This window comes from Hippopotamus amphibius, chromosome 1 (genome assembly GCF_030028045.1).
Source record: "Hippopotamus amphibius kiboko isolate mHipAmp2 chromosome 1, mHipAmp2.hap2, whole genome shotgun sequence".
NCBI lineage: Eukaryota > Metazoa > Chordata > Mammalia > Artiodactyla > Hippopotamidae > Hippopotamus > Hippopotamus amphibius.
Genome location: NC_080186.1, coordinates 3,964,800 through 3,982,427, shown reverse-complemented (window position 1 = coordinate 3,982,427; position 17,628 = coordinate 3,964,800). Strand labels below are relative to the sequence as shown.

At 57.1% G+C, this 17,628-nt stretch overlaps 1 protein-coding gene across 2 annotated transcripts in view; it reads left to right on the top strand.

Annotated features, from left to right (window-relative positions):
• Window positions 1-17,628, top strand: part of NPHP4 (nephrocystin 4) — a 120,699-nt gene that overhangs the window by 10,741 nt on the left and 92,330 nt on the right. For both annotated transcript variants that reach the window (XM_057703523.1, XM_057703513.1), the window contains exons 3-6: window positions 3,241-3,393; window positions 12,193-12,365; window positions 13,402-13,466; window positions 15,945-16,100. In XM_057703523.1, the coding sequence (XP_057559506.1) occupies window positions 3,241-3,393; window positions 12,193-12,365; window positions 13,402-13,466; window positions 15,945-16,100 (547 nt within the window). The remainder of the gene's footprint in view (window positions 1-3,240; window positions 3,394-12,192; window positions 12,366-13,401; window positions 13,467-15,944; window positions 16,101-17,628) is intronic.

The window sequence follows — 17,628 nt, the reverse complement described above, 5'->3', positions numbered from 1 at the left end:
TAGGACATCAGATCTAGCAGTGTATGTAAAGGGTAGGGCATTGTTCTGGGGTTTATTGCAGGAATGCAAAGTTGGTTTTACATGCAAAAATCAGCCAATAACATTTAAAAGGTCAAGTAGGGAAAATGTTAAAAGTTCAGTTTAGATAGTCTTACAAATTTGTACAATTTTAGTTATTTTGAGAATTGATAGCTTTAGATGATAGCAAACTTCCCTGTGAAAGGTGTTGGCTAAAAATATTACATGCTTATTTTGAACTCAAGGCACTTTATTAGTCATTTTGGTATGTTTTTCTTACTATTCATTTACCTTTTCGGTATAGTTTAACTTTACCATGAACGTTGATTACTTCCTTTCCTTTGGGACGCTATTTCAGTTCCATTTGGTATTTATTGTGTGTTTGGAACTGTGCAGGGACACAAGGGTGACCACCCCACACTGTCTTCACGGAGCTCTCGGTCCTGCATGGAGAGGCAGACCTAGAACTTACCCGGGCAGAACTGGGTACAGAGTTGCAGAGAGGCGGAGGGGCGGTTAGGGTGTGGAGTCTGGGAAGGAGACCAAGCCTGCAGGGGAGATCTGGGAGCCCCCAGGTCCCGCTGGTGATCGCCTCCCCGAGAGCGTGGTGAGGAGGCAGAGGGGGCTGATGGTGGTGCCCTGGGAGGTCAGTACCAGCCGTGAGGGGAGGCCAGGCCCAGGCCCTGGGGAGGAGTGCACACTGGGCACCTCCACATGCAAGGGCCAGCCCTGGCCCCAGGGCTGCAGCTGGAGGGGAATGGTCCAGGCTCTCGTCCTCCGGGAGCTGACATTCTAGCTGGGATGACCGACCACCAGCTTGTAAACAGACAACTGATGAACACGGGAAGTAGAAAGCGGGGTCAGAGGACAGGGTCTGGATGGTGGGGGTCAGGGAAGGCCTCCCTGGTCTGGGCCTGATGGAAGCGAGGGAGTGAACGTAGTGGAGGGGGCAGTGGGGAGGGAGGGGGTGTGGGGCAGTGCTGAGGGGAGGGGGAGGGGGGGCCTGGGCTTAGGGGTCCCCCCAGACCTTCACATCCTCCCCCCCTCCACACATGACGCCATCTCTCTCACTAGGGGCCGGGGCTCACCTGCCAGACCCGGGAGACCTGGGCGGACAGGCCTCCTGCTTCTCGTCCCCTCACATCCCGTGTCTGGCTCGACCCCAGGGTCGCTGGGCGATTCCTTCACAGACGTCCGGCCGTCCCCACCCGCAGCCCCCGCGTCTGCCTGGGTGACGGCAGCAGCCTCCTTACAGCACCCCCCCCGCCCCGCATTCCCATCCCCACGTGGAGCTGGAGTGATCTCCCTTTTCCGGCTTTCTTGAGGTATAATTGACAGATAAGATCGTGGGATGCTGGAAGTGTACCACGTGATGCTTTGGTGTCCACGTAGGTTGTGGAAGGATTCCGCCATCCACTTAACACACCCACCACCTCACACTGGACTGGTTTTCGTAGACTCCCGAATCAGGTGGTGTCTCCTCTGCTCGAGCTCTTTCCCTGGCTTCACATCCCGTTTGGAGTAGAAGCCTGGCTTCATGTCACGCTCTGTGAGGCCTGTGTGGGCGGCTCCTGCCCCTTCTCTGCGCTCCTCACGCAATCCTGTGGGTGTTCTGTTTTAAAACGCACCTGGGCTTTTGTTTCTATTCAGGCGTGGTGAGGCTAGCAGAGCAGGAGACCACTGCCACTGAAAAGGTGGTTTCTTCCTCGTGGTTCCCCAGAGGAGAGGGCGCACCGCGCCTTGCAGGGCCACACGGGGAGGCAGCGGGGTCGGTCGGGGGCAGCGGGATGAGGGGAGAGCCCGGGCAAGAGCCTCTGTAGCGCTTTTTGTGGGAAGGGATGGGTGAGGCGGGGTCAGCAGGTGCACACGCTTAGGACTAGCCAGTTTGATGTAGTGGCCTCCGGGATGGAGGGACTGCACCTGGTTGCCTGGTTCTGGCCAGGGGATGATTGGGGTGGGAGGATATTGTCTTCTGGAGGGTGAGCCAGGTAGAGGGCGGGTGGCAGGTCATTTAGTATCTCTAGGAGTGAGCTGGCCCTGGGCGGGGCAGCCTCTCCCCATCAGAGAGGCCCCAGATGCCGGAGCACGGAGAACACAAAGTGAGAAAAATTAGTTGACGTGGTTACATGTGGTCCGGATGCTTTCTCTCTGGTCCCTGCACACCCAGCTGTCTTCCCCCAGAGCTGCCTCTTGCCTGGTTCACTCTCCCCGGATCCACTCCTGGTCCCCCCGCCCCAGTTCTAAGTCCAGATGTCATCTTTCAGAGCCCCTTCCCTGGCCATCCTATTCAAAGAGCCGACCCACCCATCTCCGCTCACCCACTTTCATTGTTCTTCGTGTGAGTCCCAAGGACGGAGATTTTGTCTGTTTTGTTCCCTGTTGTGTGTCTAGCACCTAGAACAGTGCCTGGCACAGACCAGATATATGGGGTAGATGCTTAAATAGTGTTTACTAAATGACTGCATGAAAGGAAGACAGAACTCCTGGTCCCGGCAGACAGTAAGAGCTGCACCACTGCTGGGCTCACCGGTCACAGAAGCACTAAAGGTCCAGGCAGAACCTTGCTGTGAGGTGCCGCTCTGAGGAGAGGGCTGGACTTTGTAGTGTCTGGTGCCTTGTCTGTATTTGTGGCCATGACTCCTCAGTTCTTAAAGATTGGCTTTTCTCTTGCTCATACCCACGCCCCCAAATAATTCTGGCAAGTTGAGAATTTAGAGTTTGTCATTGTGTCAGGAAGGATTCAGTTAGTTGTCAATGGTCAAACAACCAAAAAGCAAAAACCATGCAAAATAGCTTAAGCTTGAGGTACTTTGTTAACTCACATAAAGACAAACCCTTAGTTAGCATAAGCTTCAGGTGTGGCTTGATCCAGACTCTCACCTGCTGCCACCTGCACTTGTTCTTTCCTGGTTCCACATGGTGTCACGTGCGTCTGCCTCTGCAGCTCCAGCCTCTTGTGTCTCGTTGGTTCTGGGTGAGTCTCCAGCCTGCGTCTGGGCCCAGGGACCCCAGCCTCTGATTGGCTGGGGGAGGGCTGTGCACTTTGACGCATAACCTCACCAGGACCACAGGCCGTGGGAGAGAGGTGGCTCCCCGAAAGGAACTGATGCCAAAAGTGGGGGTGGGTGCTGAGAGGCCCAGTTCTCCCCGGATGGTCCGTCAGCACCTGTGGGGAGGCAGGCGACCTTGAGGACCCTTCAGGGCCACTCCTCTGTCTCCTAGGGCGTGCTGGACGTGCTGTCGGAGGTGGGCTGCCACCTGCGTGTGTCTCTCTTTGACATTACCTACCGACACTTCTTCGGGAGGACGTGGAAGACCTCGGTGAGGCCCGCGGAGCTGCTCTGCAGGCAGCCACCTGGGATCGTCTTCAGTGAGGTGGGCACGGTGGCGGGCGGGCAGGAGGGCGGGCATGCAAGGTACACCTGGACCTGAGGGCACCACCAGCGCATCCCAGACCGCAGGAATGCCCCTGAGCAGCAGGCCCAGCCCTCACAAAGCTCGAACTGGCGGCTGGCACCTGTTTCCAGACAGAATCTTGTGTGGCAGCCACATTCCCGGAGTGGATGAGTCGGGGGTGGGGGTGACGCATGTGGGGGTCTTGTCACCTTCATGGAAACTTGCAGCTTTTGGAACAAAGTTAGGAAATTGTTGATCTCATCTGACTCCCCTACTTTTCCTCTCCCCTTTTTTCTTTCTTTTTTAGTTTCTTTTCTTCCTTCCTTCCTTCCTTCCTTCCTTTCTTTCTTTCCCTTCCTTCCTTCCTTCCTTCCTTCCTTCCTTCCTTCCTTCCTTCCTTCCTTCCTCTCTCTCTCTTTCTTTCTTTTTCTTTCTTTCCCCTTCCTTCCTTCCTTCCTTCCTTCCTTCCTTCCTTCCTTCCTTCCTTCCTTCCCTCCTTTCTTTCTTTTCGTATGAACAAGTTGAGATCTAGAAGTAAAGTGACTTGCCCAGGTAGAAGGTGGCAGATCCCAGAGCCCCTGCCCCTGCCTGCAGACAGGGTGCTTGTTGGCATCGGTTGGTAACATGGTTTTGCCCTCGGACCCACAAGCATCTCTCCAGCACGTGCTGTCTGCCGGACGTTGTGCCGGCTGCCTGGGCGATGATGCTGGGTGGACGGGACGGATGTCGTTCTCACCTTGGACAGCTTGCAGTCTGCTGGGGCGGAGGAGCAGGTGCAGGTGTGATAGGTTCTTGGGGGAGACCGACAGCCGCTGCCCCGGAGAAGGGAGCCGTGCTGCAGGTAGCGGTGAAGGGGGGCCTTTGCGAGCCGGACCCCCAGGATGAGGAGGGGTCCAGCCTGGGGACGAGCAGGGCGGCGGGTGCTGCGAGCAGGGCAGGCCCTGCACCTGCCCAGGGGTGAGGCGGGGGAAGGGCCGAGGGCGGGCTTGGCGGGGTGGCTGGGCAGGGCCTTCCTGGGGACACGGGGGTTGTCCTCGAGAGTGGGAGGCGTCCCAGAGGGCTTCTTCCTGGCTGCTGCTTCAAGCTGAACCTGCGTGGGGGTCCTGCTGGGGACGGTCATGGGTATTGGGAGGGTGGTGCTGTGGTTTTATCCTCGTGTGTGGAGTCAGGGAAGCCCAGTAAGTGACAGTGTAGTGACTCATGGAGGTGGTGGCGGCGGCCACGGCTGTCCTGGGGGACGTCACCGTGTGTGACCAGACCAAGTGAGCCGCCCTTTTCTGCAGGGGTGGTCCTGGCCCAGTCGTGAAGCCGCTGGGCTGCTCTGCACTTGGCTGTCACCCGGAGTCGGGATGCTGTGTCTCGGCGTGGATTGATTCGGACCGGACCCCTTTACTGAACGTGCAGGAGAGGGTGATGCCACCCCCGGGGGTCAGGAGAACGAGATAAGGCCGTGGGCACGTGTGTCCTGGGGCCTAGGACCGTGGCTGCTGTCCAGGCTCTCGCACGGCCTCTGCGGTGCCCCTTAGGGTCTGGCTGTAGACGAAGGCTGTGTGTTGTAAACTGGGGTGTGACTGTGGGCAGCTGCTTAGGGTGCGGTCCCGGCTCAGGCAGGGGGTCGCCGTCACGCCTCTGACTCCGGGGGACACGGCCTGGCCGGAGTACGGGCGGCCCCGCTGTTGCCGGGAGCCTGGCCGGGGCTCCGCCTTCCGGTGCTGGGCTGTTTGGATTCTCTTTCTCAGCTGGGCAGTCAGGCCCGGGAAGTCCGGTGTGGTGACAGTTACTATGGTAACACAGCGTCCTCTCCGGGGTGGACAGTCCGGCCCAGGGAAGCCTGGTGTGGTGACAGTTACCACGGTGACGCAGCGTCCTCTCCTGGGGAGTCACCGCAGGAGGCGCTGGCTCCCAGCACCTTGGTGATGCTTCAGTCCTTCCCCCCACGTCCCGTCTGACTCTGGAGGTCGGTATATCACCTCCCGCCTTGACGAGCAGTCCGGCAGGTCAGAGGCCGTGAGCCGCAGGGGCCTTGACCGCCGCGGTTGTCCTGGGGCCTGGCTCTCACCCCGGGCGGCGGAGGGGCCCTGCAGGCTGCGTCTGGACGCGCTGCCACGTCGAGGGGACGGTTATGCTCTGAAAGCAGCACAGTGGCTCTACCGCCACGGGGGTCCCGAGATGCGCGCTCCCTCCATGACCTCCCCCTTGGCTTTTCCTGTGGCAGTGGTGGTCATGGCCTCGACGGGCCACGCGCGGAGGGCCCGCCGTGTCCCCCACCAGCTCAGTGACCGGGGGCCCTGCGGAGTGGAGGTCGCATTGTGAGAAGCCTTCCGAGCTGCTGCTCCTGCTCCTGGACCCGTCCAGGGGTAGCACCCGTGCCCGAGAGGGCTTCTCGGGCGTCTCCGCATGCTGGGCGCCATGGGTCTCAGGCCCTTTCAGCTGTGGGGGCCGCGTGCCGCTGCATCGTGTGTGCTGCTGAGCGTGGCGTGGGGACGCGGCCGTGTGTGAGGGAGACCGCAGCCCTCAGTTTCTGGAAGAATCTGCACCCTCAGTCCTGGTTCCTGAAGCGGCGGTCGCAGCGGGGCTAGCGTGGGTGAACAGGGCACTGCCGGTGGGGAGCGGATGCCAGAGCCACGGAGCTGCTCAGGGCAGAGCTGCGCTCCCGCTGCTGTGCCCCGGGCGCGCGGCAGAGGCCAGCGGCGCCCCAGCAGCGGCCGTCCTGACGCACCGCTTGACAGCAGCCCCCGCGCCCGGCACTTACCTCTCGTCCTTGAGGGTCAGAGTTCACTAAAGGGCGTCCTCCTTCGCCGTGTGTGTGTGTGTGTGTGTGTGTGTGTGTGTGTGTGTGTGTACGTGTGTATGTACATGCGTGTACATCTATGTGCACACGGTGTGTACGCATTTACATGAAATGTGGCGCGTTCCCAAGGCGGCCTGGATAAGCAGGCGGGTCTGGTTCTGTGGCCGTGTCGTCTGAGCAGAGCTCCGCCTCCACACGTCTGGGAATAGCGAGAAACATAATTTGCCCTTTTTAGAGGTGATTGTGAAATTTGGTGAAGATCTCTTTTTGACTTTACGAACTGCCTGGGCTCTTCTGGTTCTACCAATCGGCCGTGGCCTGGGGGTGGTCTGATTAGAGGTCGCCCACTGCCGGTAGCAGGGAGCCATCTTTGGAATCGGCCTGGCCGTCCAGCCCACACGTGGATTCCTGAATCAACCGTGGGGGCTCTGGGTTTTGACTGAGTTGTTCTTGTAATATGCAGCCCTGAAGGAAGATGCTATTTCAGTACTTTGCAGACAATGTCCTGAGGAAAGACGTTGGGAAAAAGAAGCCCTGCCTTGAACCTGAGCTGGGTGTTTCTTTCTGTGAGTGATGAATTCCTTGTGCTACACTCAGATCCTCTCTCATCCCAGCCTCCTGGCTCTGTGTGGCGGACCCCAGGGGACCAGCTCCGGGCCTCTGAGCTCCGACTCAGAATTCTGTGCTCTCCTTCGAGACTGTCCTCGGTGGAGAGGAATCGCCCTGCCCTTGTGCTGAGACAGTTGACCATTCAGCCTCTTCCTACGTTTTCTTCCTGAGATGGACGTAACTCTCCCTTAAATTCTTTCCTTAACTAGCCATGCCTAGCCTTTCCGCGACAGGCTCCTTTTCCCTCCTTTGTTTACTTTATGCGAGTGACAGGGCAGGAATCCTAGTGGTTCTACACAGGCAGCCGGAACCCAGACCAGGGGACTGTTCCCCCCAGAGCCCATCCCAGCCCCAGGTGTCGCTGAAGTCGCAGGTGGACCCCTGGCCTCCCAGAGACACGGGTCACTGGGCTGCTTCCTCTCCCCACTGCCAGTCGCAAGCACCTGGCTCCTGAACGTTCTTGTTCGTCACAGTGATGAGGGCGAGGGGGCTCCCCTTTAAAAGCAGAGGCTTGTCCATAACAAAGAAGGAAACGATGCCGTCTGCAGCAGCGTGGACAGACCTAGAGATGATCACACGAAGTGCAGTAGGTCAGACAGAGAAAGACTAACATCACATGACATCACATATGTGAAATCTAAAACACGACACAAATGAACGTATCTACGAAACAGAAACAGACTCACAGACATAGAGAACAGACTTGTGGTTGCCAAAAGGAAGGGGGAGGGAAGGACTGGGAGTTTGGGGTTAGCAGATGCAAACTAGTATCTATAAAAGGGATAAACAACAAGGTCCTACTGTAGAGCACAGGGCACTAGATTCAATATTCCGTGATAAACCGTAATGGAAAAGAATATAAAAAAGAATGTGTAGGGGCTTCCTAGGTGGCTCAGTGGTTGAGAATCTGCCTGCCAATGCAGGGGACATGGGTTCGATCCCTGCTCCAGGAAGATCCCACATGCCGTGGAGCAACTAAGCCCATGCGCCACAACTATTGAGCCTGTGCTTTAGAGCCCGTGAGCCACAACTACTGAGCCCATATGCTGCAACTACTGAAGCCCACGTGCCTAGAGCCCGTGCTCTGCAACAAGAGAAGCCACGGCAATGAGGAGCCCGTGCACCACAACGAAGAGTAGCCCCCACTCACCGCAACTAAAAAGAAAGCCCGCGCACAGCAAAGAAGACCCAACACAGCCAATAAAATAAATAAATTAAAAAAAAAAAGTGAGTTTGTTTTAAAAAAAAAAAATGTGTAACTGAATCACTTTGCTGTACAGCAGAAATTATCATAACATTGTAAATCAACTATAATTCAATAAAGTTAAAAAAAAAGACTGGATGCTGTCAAGGAATGTCATTGGTTCCAAACGAAGCTCTGGGCTTGGTTGACGCCAGGCTCTGGCCTGGGCCTCACCCTTTCCGTACACCTCCTCGTGCTCCAGGAGCTGCTCCTGGCGTGAACAACCCACAGAGTAGGAAAGCAGCATCCCTCCTGCGCGCCGTCCCTACGGAGACGCCTGGCCGCAGCTGAGACTCGAGGAGGGCGTCTCTCCTCTCGGGCTCAACAGAGACTGCCCCCGGGGACTCCAAGCCAGAAACGGGGGCGGGGGTGGTGGTGGATAGAAATGAGTGAGCGAATAGAAAGAGAACTGGTATCTCTCCATGCTGTTCCAGCACTGGGGTACAGTTGTACACCTGGTGATGTAACTCTGCCATGTGAGGAAGTAGGATGCTTTGAATTTGTCAGCTTACATGTGTTCGTCACGGTCTCCTGGGGGGTGCTAGCTGGGCTTGCCCTTTCTGAATGAGCCAAGCCATCGTTCTCCAGGCGGGAGCGGGACTGGCCTTGGCCGCGGGGGTGGGATCTGCTGTGAGCTGCACAGGGGCCGAGTGCTGCCCCATCACTGACTCCTGTGGGCTCGCAGGCCCGTCGTTTCAGCTCTTGACTCTGAACTCACCTTCTGTGTGTGGGGGACAGCGGCGCTGTCTCCTGAGGGTCTGGAGTGTAAACAGTAGGTTCCCCCCGGACAGGCGCCCAGGGAGCAGTAGGTGGTCCCTCAGCAAGCCTGGCTGGGGGTCGGCTGTGTGCCAGGCTCTGTCATGTGAGGAGCTGGAGGTGCCCAGATGGGCGAGGTGGTCACGTCCGCCGCGGCGGGGTTTGCACGGTCACTGTGGCTCAGGGCTCGTCAGCCTGGGCTCCGTGGACACTTCGGCCAGATAATTCTCCTGGGGGGGCCGTCTTGAGGGCCGTGTTGTTTTCCTGTGGATAACAGTGGGCCCCACCCCAGGTGAGCGGAAGCTTCTGACTTTGGAATTAGAGATCTTGCATCTCCCGGAGAAGAGTTTTGCTTGGAGTTGTCACCGTGCTCAGAGCTCTCAGTCTTGGGGCGACGCGTGTGCAGGAAACGGTTCTGAGCCTCAAGCGGAAGGTTGAGCTGGCAGACGGTGGCTGCAGGAAGCCTTTGTGATGTGTTGCCTTACTGAAGATATCCTGCTAAAGGTTCATTCAAAAAAAAAATTGTTTGGAAGGCACTAGCTTAATTTCTGCTCCTCTCTCCTCTGACCTTGTCCTCGGCCTGGGACCGAGGAGCGCGTGTCGCTTAGGGCTGGTCGAGCAGCGGTGCAGCCGGGGACGCGCGGCTGCCGCCTCTCCGTGAAGGCGCATCATCACCGGAGGCCCAATTTCGCTTCTGTCGTGCGGGTGAAAAATGGAATCTCGGCCCCGAGGCAAAATGGTGTCCGCGTTTGTGAAGATGGAGGCGTTAAGACAGGAGCGTTTCTGTGATTTATTAGTCGGTTTCTCCTCTTGGCGAGGCCCCTTGTCAAGGGTGCACGAGTGAGATGTGACCTGGGGGAGGCGGAGCCCCCTCTTCCGTCTCCCGCGGCTTCTTGCAAGTGATTGGACGGGCGCGACTCCAACTCTTAACCAGGCGGTGGCAGCCCGTGCACCCGCAGGCATCCTGCTCAGCCTCCGTGAGGCATCCCGACCCTGCAGGGCTTGTCTGCCATGCTGCTTGATTGCGTCGGGGTGTGGCCAAGCCCACGGAGGGGCTCTGGGGTGCCTGGGTTCCCGGTGAGCCGGGCTGACCCGGCTTGGCCTCCTGGGGACGCCCCAGCAAGGCACCCGGAGGGCTGAAGCTGCAGAGTTGCGTGGTTCATCCCGCGAGGCTTTTACTCCCACAGGCCCTCCGAGCTGGTCGGCCCTGGCCAGGGTTTGCGTTTTCTACCTGCCCAATCTTGCCTTCACCTTTGAACTTTGAACTTCTCGAGGGTTGGGTCGTGTTTTCCAGGTTCCTTAGAAAGTCTTAAGTGTGCCCTGCGCCCACACTAGAGGGGCGATTAAAAAAATATTTATTTATGTATTTATTTATTTATTTCTCTATGGCTGCGTCAGGTCTTAGTTGCAGTGCGCAGGCTTCTCTCTAGTTGTGGCGCATGTGCTCAGTCGTTGTGGTGCGTGGGCTTAGTTGCCCTGCTGCGTGTGGGATCGTAGTTTCCTGACCAGGGGTTGAACCTGAGTCCCCTGCATTGAAAGGTGGACTCTTAACAACTGGACCACTAGGCCAGTCCCTAGAGTGGCAATTAAATGATGTTTGGAGAAGTGCTGGTCCTGAACCATCACTAGTGATAGGGCGAGGCCCTCAGACCTCACGTCACTTTGTGGCACGCTGAGCTTCCACGGCCGACCGTCCTGGTGAAAGTGAAGTCTCTGGAGACAGACCATGGCGGGGCTCCATGGTTGGTTTGGTCTCAGGATAGTCGTTTTCAGCGGTAAAGGAAAGGGAGAGACAACAGCCATGAGTTCATATGTGGGACCTGCCGGAAGCAGCTGGTCCACCGCGTCCAGGCAAGGGATTTCAAGGTGACCTCTAAGCTGGAGGCTTATTGCTGCTTTGCATCAGCGCTGACAGCGTGTGTTTCACTGCCAGGAGGAAAAGTGGGTAGTGTTCATAAAGCCGACGTGCACAGGTGTAAATATGAGAGGTGAGATAACCACAAGCTTGACTTTACAGCGGGCCTTTTTAAAACAGTTCTTGAGTCTTGGAAACAGAAACATAATTCTTTCTTGGTCCAACCACCTGTCAGCTGTAAGTGGTCATTATTTCATCATTTTGCAATAAAAGATAATAGAATAACGATTTATATCTCATGGCTGATGTTTTAATGTGTCTCTCTGTTATCCTGGGCTGACAGTCTGTGATTACAGTAAACGTTTTCTCGGTGACACCATGGCAATGACGCGCTAATGGGGGATTACTCCAAGTTTAAATCACGTTGCCGCAGCCCGGCCCGGTCCTGCCTTGCGGGGGAGGGTGGTTTGTGCTTAGCTGGAGACCCTGCACCTGGGCTTCGCCCCAACAAGGGCGCTGGGTTCCGGGGACCCCTCGAGTCCAGAGCCTCAGCTCAGCGCTGACCTGGTCTCCTGGGATGCTCGTTCCCCGAAGAGTCACAAACCCAGTTAGCGCCTCCGTTTCTGTCCTCTGTGTCTATGACGGTTGTTAGTTTAGGTGAGAGCAGCTACACTGGATTTCAGGAGATTGGAAAACAGCAGCAGAGGGAAGGAGCTTCCATTCCCACGTGGGAGGGCGCGTCTCGGTGATGGGAGCTGGATTTGACCGGCCTGTGTCCTCCTCCCCTGGTGGAAGCAACGACTGCCACCTGCACCTCAGAGGGTGGAGCGGATGCACGTGGGAACCTTCTAGGAGCGGTTGAGTGGCACCTACGTGGCTTGGGCCCCCCAAGATCTTGTAATGAATAATCCCATGGCAATATTTATCATAAAAAGATGTTAGTGGGGCTCTGAACTTTGGATGGTGACAGAGCACCTCAAGAAACCTAAGGATCCTTCTTGGTTTAAACAAAGGTTGTTCACATGCAGCCTCATGGTGTTTCCACATGAGACAGGGATCAGAGTCAGTGTTGGCAAGTCGTGATTGCAGTTTGACAGTGGGTGTAGCATGAAACGGCTCAGTGGGTGTGCGCATGCGGTGGGCTACTTATGTCTCTGGGCTTGTGGTCCTGCCCAGTGGCGGGGGTGGGGTGCACGGCTGCCCCAGCCCTTCTTCTCCAGGGGCTCTGGGTCTGTTGGCATTTTTATGGGCGGAAAGTTCCTGGAGGAGAAGCAAATAGTCTGCCGTCCAGGATGCTGGGCACCCTGGAAGGAGGAGCTGTAACCCCAGTGTCCAACTCTGGGGGTTGCTCACTGGGTCGCTTCTCCTCTCTGGCGCCTGGAGGGGATGCTGTTCTCCACGTGGCGTGTTGGTGGCATTGGCATGACAACGGTGGAGGGGTGAGGAGGCAGTACACCTGCGTCCTCCGCGTTTCCTTCTCTGCAGGTCATGAGTGCTCAGGCCACCCCGGCTTCTCTTTTGCAGCCCTTGTATTTCCACACATCCTTGAACCACCCTAACATCGTGGCCGTGGTGGAAGTGGTCGCTGAAGGCAGGAGACGGGATGGGACCCTCCAGACTTTGTCCTGTGGGTTTGGAATCCTTCGGATCTTCAGCAACAAACCGGAATCTCCTACCTCTGCCTCCCAGGACAGACGGTATCTGCCTTGCTTTCCCCACGGTCGGAGTTTCTGGCGTCTCTCTGTGGTGCCTTAACCGCTCATTGTTTGTCCAGAAGAGAAAGCTTTGAATTTGTCAGCTTACATGTGTTCGTCACGGTCTCCTGGGGGGTGCTAGCTGGGCTTGCCCTTTCTGAATGAGCCAAGCCATCGTTCTCCAGGCGGGAGCGGGACTGGCCTTGGCCGCGGGGGTGGGATCTGCTGTGAGCTGGACAGGGGCCGAGTGCTGCCCCATCACTGACTCCTGTGGGCTCGCAGGCCCGTCGTTTCAGCTCTTGACTCTGAACTCACCTTCTGTGTGTGAGGGACAGCGGTGCTGTCTCCTGAGGGTCTGGAGTGTAAACAGTAGGTTCCCCCCAGACAGGTGCCCAGGGAGCCTGGCTGGGGGTCGGCTGTGTGCCAGGCTCTGTCATGTGAGGAGCTGGAGGTGCCCAGATGGGCGAGGTGGTCACGTCCGCCGCGGCGGGGTTTGCACGGTCACTGTGGCTCAGGGCTCGTCAGCCTGGGCTCCACGGACGCTCAGGGCGTTGCTGTGCTGTGCACGAGGTCTGGCAGCACCCCTGGCCTCTGCCCTCTAGATGCCAGCAGCCCCCTCCCCGCCCAGCTGTGACAGCCAAAACCATCTCCAGACTTTACCACATGTCCCGAGGGGGCAAAGGCATCCCTGGTTTGAGAACCACCGCCCTAGACATACAACCATGAAAACCCCTCAAACGTTGTTTTCTTGGGACATTTCTGAGCATGACCAACTCCCCAGGCATTGTTTTCTCCAGCACTGAGGTCCTCAGGCTGCGCTCGGCCGTGCTGTGTGTGCGCTGGACGTGCTTGGCCATGAGCGCTGAGGGCTCAGGTGGCTGACGCTGTCCTCAGCCATCTCTGTTTCCCGCGGAGGGCTGAGAAAGCTCCCGGAGGTGTGGTGTGGGGTCCCCACAGGGCTTCCTTTCGAGAAGCGTAGCCGACGTCCCGTGACTAAACACAGGATGCTGATGTGCGTCTCGTGGGTCTTGTTTTGCAGGTTGAGACTGTACCACGGCAGCCCCCGAGCCCTCCTGCACCCGCTGCTCCAGGACCCCGTAGAACGTAAGAGATGAGGCCTGGCCGGGCCCGGTCCTACCGTCCTCACTGCATGACTTCCCTGCGTATCAGAGCATCATCAGCTTGGCTGAGTCGTTAATAGATTTGGGGAACGTGTGACCCTGGGCTTGGAGTTTTGACATAATTTAATGATCTGAGACACACGCGCCTGAAAGGAGGGCATAGCTCTGTGAGGACGACCCTGTGGGGCCACCTGGAGGGAGGGCTGCTGGCCCCTTTGCCTCTGGGGTAGCGGCGTTGCCCTCACGTGAAGCAGTAGCTGTCCGTCACCGCCCACTGCTGTCCCAGGAAGCCTTTGACCGTGACGTCCATGGATCGTGTCCGACACAGCAGAGTGTCCCGAGGGCCCTGTCGAGAGGGGCACCTGCCCCACATGGGCCCGGCGCCGAGTGGCCTGCCTTAGGGCAGCGTGGCTTCCCACCCTGCCTCTGTGGCTTCTCCTCCTGAGCAGCCAGGGTGCCCCTGGGAGGGGTGTGTGGCGCCCCTGGCTGCCGGCCACGTGGAGGGTGACGGAGGGGCGCCGGGTGAAGCGGGGGTGGCTGGGGGGGTGGGCTCACAGGCCGTTTCAGGGGCCCGGCGTGGGGCTCTGTGCTGGCCCAAGCGAGTGTGGATGCGGTTAAGTGGTGGAGGTGGGTCTGTTGGGGTGACGTTCTGTCTCTTTGGGATGTTGCCTGGATTCCATGATGGGAATTTGGCGTCTGCCACCCAGCCTGTGTGAAAGACCCGAGCCTGCTCCGACCCTTCCACTGCCTCTGAATTTGGTGAAAATCTCACGATAGAGAGACAGTCGGTCAGAAACTTAGTTTTGTGGATAAAGACAGGCTTTTAGGTTATTTCCCAAATGAATTTCATCATTAATTGCCAGCCTTTTCTCTCCTGACGTGTCCTTAGACTCAGCACTTTTTGAGCAGCAAACACAGCCCCCAGGTTTGTCCCAGGCCCGCGGTTCTGGGCGCTGGTGGAGGGTTGGGGCTGCGGGGGTGTGAGGGGGGCTGCGGAGGGACAGCCGCAGGCCGTCAGCTCCTCTTCTCGGGGGCACTTCCGAAAATGTGGGGCTGTTTTTCTTGAATGGGTGATGCAGTCACATGACCCAGAGTTCAAGGTATTAAATAGTATGAGAGGTTCAGGTGGTCTCCCTCCCCGTCTGCTCGGCCCCTCAGGCGACCTTCCTCTCTGGGACCCTGAGGGTCCCTCAGGGTCTCCTGAGGATGCGTTTCCCTGTTCCCGTCTTTGCTCCCACTTACTTGTCCCAGACCTTTCTTTTCCGCCTTAACGGTTTATCCTGGAGGGAAGCGTGCTCACCGTTTCCACAGCCGTGTGGTCGTGGGTCGCATTGCTGTCTGTGATTGAACCAGCCCTCCACAAGTGGGCACGCGGGGCAGTTGTGGGAACAGAGGGCTGCGGGCTTCACTGCAGTGGACCCCTGCCCTTTGGCACGTGTGCAGGCGAATCCGTAGGGCCACCTCCCGGAAGTGGGACTGCTGGCCTGAGGGCCTGTGCGTTCCCAGTTTTGTGTTATTTCTTCGGTCTGCCCTCCATAGAGGTTGCACCAGCGTGCTGTCCAGCCGGCCATGTAGCAGAGTGCCTTTCAGGGCGTTTAACATTTTAAAGTAAGCAGATTCCATGTTTGGAGTGGTTAGATATTAAAAATATAGTTTTCAATAATATAGTTTTGTTTTTCTAATGAACGCAGGAGGTCATATTTAGTTCTTTTCTTAGGAAACCACATAGTGCACCTCAGGAGGTGGTGAGTCCCCTGTCAGTGGAGGAAATCAAGCCCAAGCAAGATGGACCATTTGGTGGGAATGTATTGAGGGCATGTCTGTGGTGCCTCTCAACGCAGTTTCTGTTAACGCCCTTCCCTCCACTTTCCTGAGTGCTCTGTACCTGCACTCTTCCCAGCGGTTCCTTTCTCCAGGACGCTTTCCCTCTTCCCACTTCCCCTAGCACGTTACCCAAACCTTCCCTGGGGTTCGGATCCTGTTCTCCTGTGTGTTATGGGTGTCAGTGTGTCTTAGTCACCCCAGAAGAAGGGTCCCTCCTTGAGGACAGGACTCTGTCTTGGAGGCTGCTGGCCGCCAGGGCCTAGTCCTGCTTTGTGGGGCTTGGCAGATGCCAGGCTGAGACTGAAAGGGACGCCTCTGGTCAGAGGGCCTTCTAGGCTCCCTCTGATCATGGGAGCGAGTGATGCCTGGACTTTCCTGCTCTAGGGGAGGAGGTGAGTGGAGAGATTTTGTTATGTCTGATCAAAAGCAGGTATCTCCTTCATTACAATTTTACCTGAGAGAGTTATTAGGGATTGATTCTTTTTTGCTCTTTGGCTGAACGAATAGAGTAATTCCCTTGTCTCTCTAGAAAAATACTTTTCCTGTTTGTCTAGTTCTTTCCTGTGCTCAGTTTATTGGCCAGTTTGACCGAAGGTGCCTTGGTTTCAGCTGTCACAGGAGGTGTTTTCTCCCCCAGAAAACAAGCACATGACCCTCATTGAGAACTGCAGCCTGCAGTACACACTGAGGCCACACCCTCTCCTGGAGCCTGTGTTCCACCTTCTTCCCGAGAACCTTCTGGTGTCTGGTCTGCAGCAGATACCTGGCCTCCTTCCAGCTCATGGAGACTCAGGTAAGGCCTGCTGTGTTTCCGTCTACTTGGTGAGTCTCTGTTAGTTCACGGTCAGACCTTGCAGGCATTGGGGTGAGGGCTGGCCGGGTCCCCACAGCAAACAGCCTGGTGGTGGGGGGAAAAGGAGAAGGAGGGGAAGAGGGGGAGGAGGGGGAGGGCGGCAGTGTCACCTCATTGGCAGTCCCTTCCTGAGCACACCTCACATCCCTCGGGTCATCTCTGCCTTCTCTCCTCGAGAGATGCTCTCATAAGACAAATTACCCATGTTTTTATGACTGCGGCCAGGTAAACCACCGCTGCTCGATCTCACCCTTACTGGGCCACCATATCAGTGGCTTGATATTATTTTTTAATTGTGGAAAAACAGACGTACCATAAAATTTACTATTTTAACCATTTTTAAGTGTGCAGTTCAGTGGCATTAAGTCCACGCACACTGTTGTGTAACCATCCCCACCATCTACCTCCAGAGCCTTTTCATCTTCCCAAACTGAACCTCTGTCCCATTAAACACAAGCTCCCCTCCCCCCCAGCCCCTGGTGCCCACCATTCGGCTGTCTGTCTCCGTGAGTTGGCTGCTCTGGGGACCTCCTAGAAGTGGACTCCTACAGTACTGGTCCTTTTGTGACTGGCTGATTTCACTGGGTGTGATGTCCTCAAGGTTCCTCCATGTCGTTGCGTGTGTTGGAATTTCCTTCCTTTTTAAGGCTGAATGGTACCCCATTGTATGGATGGACTGCACTTTGTTTATCCATTTACCTGTCCACGGACCCTTGGGCTGTCTGCCTTTCGACTTGTGAGTGAAGCTGCTCAGTTACTTTGAAGCTGAAGTTCCAGGACAGGCTCAGTGTCTGGGTGTGTTTTAGAAGCTGATTCTCCTGGTGGGTACGGGCAGCCCTTCACAGCACGAGTCCCTGGAGGTGGCGGTGGGGGGCTGCTCTGCCCTCGGGTCCCGGTGACGGGCCTCACCTCCTGGGCCTCGTGCTCCTCCCAGGCATTTTTGGGGGCTTTTTGCCCAGCCATCTGGAAGAATCTGGGAGAAGGGACCGCACCAGCCTTCCCCACCTGGCGCTGCTGGAACCTCTGGTCTCGGTGGGCCGGGGCCAGCTCCCATCCGGGAGGAGCGGGATGTGGCCTTGGGTGTGGGTGGCTGGGGGGTGGAGCTGGGAGGCGCGGAGTGTTTGGCTCAGAACAGAAACACTCAGGACCCGAAGAGACGGCTCAGCTCCAGGAGAGTGTTTGTCTCCGTCACGATGTCCCTGCGTGTGGCCTGGGCGCTGTGGTCCAGGCTGGGGCGCAGACCTTGTTACCTGAGCTCGTGAACTCCCGGGACGGGTGCACGGTGGTCGCCACCATCATGAGGTCACTTCTCCAGCATCTGAGAAGAGACGATGATGCAGGAGAAATGCCCAATTAACTGTGAACAGGAGCATGTCCTGGGGAGGGGGGGTTCCAGGTTTGGATCTGCCGTGGGTCACCGAGCTCTAACCCCCCCGAAGCCCCCCAGAGGCAGCCCCATTGCCCTCTG